The sequence below is a fragment of the Magallana gigas genome, chromosome 7 (genome assembly GCF_963853765.1).
Source record: "Magallana gigas chromosome 7, xbMagGiga1.1, whole genome shotgun sequence".
In the NCBI taxonomy this organism is placed as follows: Eukaryota; Metazoa; Mollusca; class Bivalvia; order Ostreida; family Ostreidae; genus Magallana; species Magallana gigas.
Window position 1 is genome coordinate 50843299 of NC_088859.1, and position 7770 is coordinate 50851068.

General features: G+C 36.2%; 2 protein-coding genes across 2 annotated transcripts; both read right to left on the reverse strand.

Moving 5' to 3' along the window:
- Nucleotides 1-265: 265 nt before the first annotated feature.
- On the reverse strand, nucleotides 266-1993 carry LOC105336468 (cyclic AMP-dependent transcription factor ATF-4). The gene is made up of 3 exons (XM_011440790.4): nucleotides 1821-1993; nucleotides 1316-1606; nucleotides 266-1206 (listed from the first exon to the last, which is right to left on the reverse strand). The coding sequence occupies exons 2-3, from the start codon at nucleotides 1512-1514 to the stop codon at nucleotides 338-340; spliced, it is 1068 nt and encodes a 355-aa protein (XP_011439092.1). The 5' UTR covers nucleotides 1515-1606; nucleotides 1821-1993; the 3' UTR covers nucleotides 266-337.
- Nucleotides 1994-4794: 2801 nt separating this feature from the next.
- LOC105331507 (protein BUD31 homolog) lies at nucleotides 4795-7721 on the reverse strand. The gene is made up of 4 exons (XM_011433729.4): nucleotides 7561-7721; nucleotides 7101-7223; nucleotides 5988-6154; nucleotides 4795-5162 (listed from the first exon to the last, which is right to left on the reverse strand). Exons 1-4 carry the CDS (start codon nucleotides 7652-7654, stop codon nucleotides 5112-5114), a joined length of 435 nt encoding a protein of 144 aa, XP_011432031.1. The 5' UTR covers nucleotides 7655-7721; the 3' UTR covers nucleotides 4795-5111.
- Nucleotides 7722-7770: the final 49 nt, after the last annotated feature.

A 7770-nucleotide genomic window follows, 5' to 3' on the forward strand; every position in this document is an offset into this window, starting at 1 on the left:
TTAATCTATTAAAGAGAGCTACGTCAAATTTTCAATTGGTAGCTTTGAGGAGCAAACAAAAAATGATGTGTGAAACTGTATATAAGCATTGGAAAAGTATACTTTCTAACCTGGTTACCATGTAGATCAAATGGTGGAACCAACTACAAGGAGCACTGTCTCCATGCTCCTATTCCTTATAAATCATATTTGTTTTTCTACTTTAAATGATACATCAGCTTTTAATTTAACACACAAAATAACTGTTTAAAGAAACAAAGTCAAGTTAAGATGATTAATCTTTTAATGGTCAATATACAATGAACATATAAACAATCCCTGGTCATGATGAAAGAATTTACTGAGACTTGTTTTTAAATGTGACTTTCAACCCTTTAGCTTTGCAAACTTCAGAAATAAGGTCTTTCATGTAATTGATTTCACGAGACAACTGACTAACTTTATCATTAAGTTCTTTGTTTTTTTCGGCAAGTTTGTCTTCTTCATTCTTGAGTAGGTCTGCTTCCTCTCGTTTTTTGTTACGATATCGAATAGCGGCATTTTTGTTTTGATCACGCTTTCTGTCTTTTCGATCTCCAGTAGAGGTATTATACGGACCAGATCGCCTCTTCTTTGATTTCTGTTTGCCTCCAGTACGCGACTTTGATTTGTATTCTTCACTGTCGCTCTGGTATGGAGAATAGTCTGGGTCGTTGCCATCACTGCGGCTACTTGGAGAAGAGGGTTCTGAACCCGATAATAAACTGTCAATCTCTTCAGCAGAGAGAGGAGAGCTGATGAGACTATCAACACTGCTGACATCAAGCAAGTCAGGCTTTGAGGAAGAGGAGGTATTCAAACTCGAGTCCATGTAACCGGAGTCGAATGATATTTCTGCTGGCACCTCGTTTTCGTCATTGCTGGAACTCGCAATGACTGACAGCAAGGATGCTTGAACACCATCATCCATCAAGTCAATTTGTGACAGTTCGTGTGAAACCACTGGTTCAGGGCTCACTTTAACAGTTGGGGACTGCTTAATCGTAATGGGCTGAGTGAGCAAATCGTGGAGAACACTGTGGTTCACATTTGTGTCTTTTATCACAACGATTGGCTCTGTTGCCTGCAAAACCTGTTGAGTATCTGGAGTGTTGATATGGTCTGCTCCCATGCCTACAAGGAACTGCTCAAGACTCCCTGTTTCCATCCAGTCAAGATCCAATGGTTCTGAAAAAGACAACAGACACCTGAATAATCTAATGCACATCTCTTGTTTAAAGGAAACAAAAATTATATATAAAATGAAGGTAACAGTAACTAATTTAATCTTGCATACCATTTTGACTTAGACGGAGCAGGTCATCTAGCACTTCCTTGCCGGCCTGGTCGATGACCAGTTTGGGAGCCGGATCATTACCAGGGAAACATTTTCCCACGCCGTCTTCATACTCCAGCGAGAGGCCGGACCCATCGTCCAGCATCGCCAAATCCTCGAACAGCGGGAACTGGTCCATTTCCAAAATGTCCATGTCCATCTTCGATTTGGAAATTATAAGATTTCAAAAGGGCAATTTCTTGTGAAATTTGTGAAGTAGTGGCCAAGGCCTCGATGAATTGGGGGAAAAGCCTGAAAGAAAACATTAACATTCATTTTTAAATTCATTTACTTAGGACACAATGTATGTGTAAAACTTTAACATTATGTTGCCATATTGTTTGTAATGTTTCATTGTTAAAAAGTTAAAAATAGGCCATTTCCGGAGAAGCCACGTTCGTAAGCAGCCATATTGTAAGACAAAATTGAACAATAATTCTTTTATAAATGTAAATATTATACTCACGCCATGATTAAATTTAAAGTTGTTCTTGTGCTAAGCCTGGGCTTTGGCACGGTTGTGGAGGTCACACCATTTATCAAACAGCCATCGTTAATCGCTCGCGAACGAGTTCGGATAATTATAGATACGTGCTTTCTGTCCTGTTATCCACATAGCGAATGAACACAACGTGCACAAGTGCTCGTCTAAACTACAGTTTCCAAGGTCATATTAATGAGCGAAATGCTCTTCACTTCGTAAAAGAACAAAATGTTTATTCTTGAAGTTATAAATTTCATATTTATTGTTGAATTTTGCATTAACATTATATTGTTTGACCTTAGTCCAAAAAATCAACCGAATTTAAAGAGAACTATTTTTTGTTAACGCAATGATATTTCTGTGAACGAATATGTAGTTGCATCAGAAAATTTGGAGTAATGCCAAATTCACATGGAAGTTGAATTTCATTCGTCGAGAGAAACACACCTTCTACGTCAATTTCTAAATATAGATTTACAATGTAATGTCCTAGCTTTTAACCGCATATCGTATGTACGTCATGTTTAGGAGAAAATGTTATGTACACACAATCATGTGTTCCTTTTTGGGTCAAATAAAAAAAAGTCCATTTCGTTACCGTTGTGCAAGGGGAAAGTGGGGGGGGGGGGGGGGGGCAAATTCCATCCGGGTCGGAAACACTCCAAACCCATTAAGGCCCATCGTCGGATACCCACGGGTGATCGCGTCTTTTACTTATCATCGTCGGATACCCACGGGTGATCGCGTCTTTTACTTATCACGTGATAAGTAAAAGACGCGATCACCCGTGGGTATCCGACGATGATTAGGCTACTTCAACATGTTCAAGGCCTAGATGTGAGCATCATTTTAACCTAGCATACAGTGATAACCCCCAATCGAAGGGAGATGTAAACAATGGCAGACAAAACTGGAATCTGAACCTGGGCCCCTTGTCTTGAAGATCAGAGGCCTGTTCAACAGAGCGGGTGCTCGCGAGCGCTCGCCAAAATTCCCTATACCCGCAACGCAAATTTTGTCGAGCGCTTACGAGCACCCGCTCTGTTGAACAGGCCTCTGGTGCCCAACCAACTGCATAACGTTAAGGCAACCTATTAAAGCTAAAGGGGAGTGGAGTGCGGGAAAGGGGGAGAATTCCAACAGACTCCTTCCCTTGGAAAAGTCAAATTTCTTAAATTCACATATTGTTTTAATGCATATGCCCCCCCCCCCCCCCCTTGAGTGGTGAATAACATATACATACTTATCGCTAACTCCATTTCATGTTGCTTAATTGATATTTACCATTCTTGAAACCAAACACACCAAATTGATATTTACTTTATTAGTAACATAATTATGTGGTTAATAAAATTGAAAATACTGCAGTGAAGATAAAAAGATGTTTTGGATACAAGTGCAATGTAAAACAATGTACAGCAAAACTTTGCTGACAGTACCGGTACTTCAAACTATTTAAGATTATATATAATTATTATCACCAACATTTACATAAAATGTCAATATAATCTTCTATTTCAATTTTTTTTTAAATTTTGTATCAGCTGGATCCTACCCAGTTTAAGTTTTATTTTCGAAATGTTGATCCTTTTTCTAAATTAAACAATGAGATGTCAGTTTCTAGTAAATTTGAGAATTTCATATCTATGATATTAAAAGTTCATATGTTTCTTCAATGAATTTGAAAATGTTTGTTCTATGAATGATCAAAATATGTTAACATTTTGCAAGCTAGGGTCTTAAAATTACTTCGTTAAAATCGCAAATTTGTTATAGCCATGTTTGTTATTAAAGTGAATTTCAGGTGAAATTGATAAAAGTTGTTATAGCCATAAGTTCACCATATCAGTGTTCAATATATTCAAGATTAGCTGCTGTTATCTAGCTTACATTAGGAACTTTTGTTGACAAGCTGTAGATGGCATGTCAGCCCTGCACCCACACACTGGTATATTTAAACTTTGGTGATTCATTCGTGAAATGAAGGTGGCGACATTGCAGAAAAAATACATAACCCTCCTTAGCGGGTTATATAACTTTTTTCTGCAATGACCGCTACCTTCATAACCCGCATGAATCATCAAAGAAAGCATTTTATAATTGTTTTTGATATACTTTCATGTTAAATACTGAAATCTGATTGGTTAAGACGCAGTTAATAATATTTTCTATTACCCTCAGCGTTAGCAACGCACTTAGCAACGGGTAACATTAAAAAATGTTACATGCGCGAAAATTATGCGCGTACGGTTCGCTGTAGAATTCACGTTATTCCTATATCAAAGCAGTAAAATTTTCTTATTAAAAATTAAGACATTCAGTATAACAAAATAAATAGTGCCTGTTTGGGAGGATAACAGTTGAAATTGACACCCCTCGAAAACCATTGTCAACCTCCGCTTCGCGTCGGTTTACAATGGTTTTCTCGGGGTGTCAATTTCAACTGTTACCCTCCCAAACAGGCACTATTTATATAATATTTACATCTTTCTTTTAACAAACTAGTAAATTGATTGTAAAAAGTATTTAAAATTCACTAAATTACTGTTTAAAAGAAACAGCCAAAACTTTGAGTCTGACATCATTATGGTTATTTTCTGCTGTGCAGTCGTGATTTTGTTAGATCGCTGTAGGTTTCGTGGGACAAATCCATAAACAGGGTGTGTCGAATTCAGTCCTGTCAGCTGCCCGTCAGTTTCAGCCGCTGTAAATTTCAACCAACTAATACATGGGGCGTTAATTTCAGTCTAGCTTTTTCTATAGAGCTATGAATTAACTGTAAGTTTCCGTAAGATATAGAGGGAATCATACTCGGTAGATGTAAATATATATATATACACACATACTTGCAACAAAGCCTTTGTTAAATCAGGTCAATAAAGATGCTTCACGACCAAAACGACATATACAGGTAAAAACAATCGAAAGTACACTTTTCACAGGTAAAGTACGCACATTAAATAAAATGAGTTTATTTTTCCAATAAGGCATGTAAAATGAATAACAAGTTAACACAATGCATATCTATAAAAAATGTTGTATGAAAGTCTCCCAGGTTACTTTCTTGTGTTGAAATTAAGAAAAAAATGTTTCTGTTATCAAACTCCAATAAAGGACTGCTCTTTGAACAATCTTGTGTAACACAATTGGTAAATGACATCATGTCCTTCCTCTGCTGAGTTTATGTATTTAGTCTTTTAAAGGAGTACAGACAACGACCACACTCAGATGTCCTTCCAACGACAGCCACTATGTACACGCATCAGCTGATGATCACCCAGAGCAGCCTCGACATCCACAGTGTATACATTCCACAATCTTACCCTGAAAGGAGTATCAGTGACCGTTATTACCCGTGACATGTAAGAGGAGAACCAAATTCAGATGTACAGTCAAGCAAAATTTCTGTCATCTAATTTTTGACATTTAGAACTGAAATTTACATGGCAATTAATTCGATAATGAAAACTGTTCAGAATACATTATCAAAAAAGAAAGTAATGGTAAACATTATTATTACCATTTACCATTGACTAACTGATATAAGCAAAAAAAGATCAAAAATCTTAGAAGAGTTGTATTCCTTGTAATTTCTAGTAGATTCTTTGTGTTATTACACTACTACAAGTTCCTATAGTACACATTTATAACCAAAATATGTGCCTGAAGCCTTTCACTGAAAATCTATTACCGGTACTAGTCATACATTAATACATTCAATATACAGTCAAACCACAGGCACTTCATGATTATATATAATGGCATATCTTAATGATTTATCTATGACAACAGATGTTTTTGACATAAATACATTTATATTTAGTAATTTACCTATAAAAATTTTAAGATATGCTATCATTAGAACCATTTTAACAGGAGCTTGGACTTTGGTTTGGGATGTAGGCCTGTCCATTTCATTGTAGGCCACTCAGCCATGGCTCTTTGAAATCAACAAGATTTGTCTGGCTTTTGAGCTAAGGCTACACAATCGGTGTATATTTCGCTTGAAACCAGCGTCATTTTAACTTGTTTTGAGGCAAGAAATAGATAGTTACATCTACTGAAAGTCCAAGGCCTTGTTAAAATGGTTCTAAATGCCTGTTAGTCAAGCCCGAAATGTAGAATTCAGTTAATGCAAGATAAACTTACTGCTTCTAGTTTGGACTTGGGGACACGGCAAATACAGTTGGCTCCAAAATTTGTGTCTCTTGTTTGAATGCACCTTAAACAGCACAGATTTTCATATCCCTGTTTCTTCCATTTCGCAATTAAGTTTTTGTCAGCAATGTTTTCTTTCAGACAATATTCGTACAATTCTGCAGAAAAAGAGAGAGAAAAAACCCATTTAAACAATAATATTTAGTGATACACTTTTCCTTATTTCTGCATGACATGGTAACAGATTGGCTGTTCGTTCGCCCTAAAACGCATTCGCCCTTGACGCCGTTCACCCTAGGCTAGTTTTGGTTCGCCTTAGGTCCGTTCACCCTTGACGCCGTTTGCCCTAGGTGCGTTCGCCTCATTTTTATTTAGGATTAATGTATTTAATAAATATTTTTGTATTCTGATCAATTTAAACATTATGAAGAGATTTATTAATGAAAACAATACCACCCTTTCTTCTTTTACATAATAATCACCAACTGACTGACGGTGACATGATATCGATACAAGGACTTGTGAATTGATTTATTTAATTTTAATGTAAGTTGCTACATTTTATATTCTTTTGTTATTATTTTGTAATTATTTTAAATTTCTCCTCATAACATAACAATATTATAATTATGAAATCTTCCCATATATCTCATTTAAAGATCAAAGGATTGTGTTAAGTAAATTCTTCAAAGATAGAATAAGTGATAATCATCTGCTTAGCTTCTGAATGAGCCAAGTAAAGTCTCAAGTTCTTTAATTGTTTAAAAAAACATCATGCGAATCGATATAAAAACAACAAGATAGTTATCGAATATTCATGACAATAGAATCTTACCAATTACGTCTTTTTTTTTGTTGAAGGAAAAACATAGAATATACGAATAACTAATAAAAGTTAACAAGTTTTAAGTTAAAATTAAATGAAATAACTTATGAATCAGATGTGGTTTATTTAAAAAAAAGTGCAAACGAGGTTAAGGGCAAACGATTATTTCGGCAAACGATAATTAGAGGGAACGGACTTAGGTGAATAGGAAGAAAGGGCGAACAAACCCGATACCATGGTAACAGAGCACTGGTAACAACATCAAGAAGATGACCTACGTCTACTAATGGCCTTCCTTCTGTAGAACAAGTCGTAGATGTATCTGGACTTCTGGTGGTGAAGCCGGAATATCGGCCACAAAGCTTCAACCTTTCTCTTTCCTTCATGAGGGTCAGTCTCCGCTGAAACATAAAATACAAAGAATATTGAGAAATAAATCCCTGAATACCCTTAGTCTCAAATAAAGTCTTAACTCATTTTTCAAGCAACAATTCATTTTTATGTCTTGGGTAACTTGGTTCAAGTAACTTCTAAGTTATTTAATGTGATTGGTCTAGATACATATTGCTTTAAACCAGACAAACTCCAAGAAAAGTAAAAACAAGCCAGCCTATGAAAATTGAACGAAAGAGCAAAACTTGGTTAGTAGAACAATAGAACCAAAAACTTGAGAAAAATCGCTATAAAAATCGGCAGATTTCACGGAACAAATACAAAACATCGACACAATGACAATACCTTCTCGCATTTTTGCATCTAGTTCATCAATGGTAGGCTCGATGAGCTCCCATCCCTCTGGAGGAGGTTTTCTACTTCTCTTGACTTTTGGCATGGCTTTCAGCTTGTTTTCTTCGACGTACGTACGACAATAACAGCGACGAACAGACAGACGCAGTTTTGAGATCCTCGGGGTTTATGTTCACTAGCCTAATATAAAACCCCGAATGT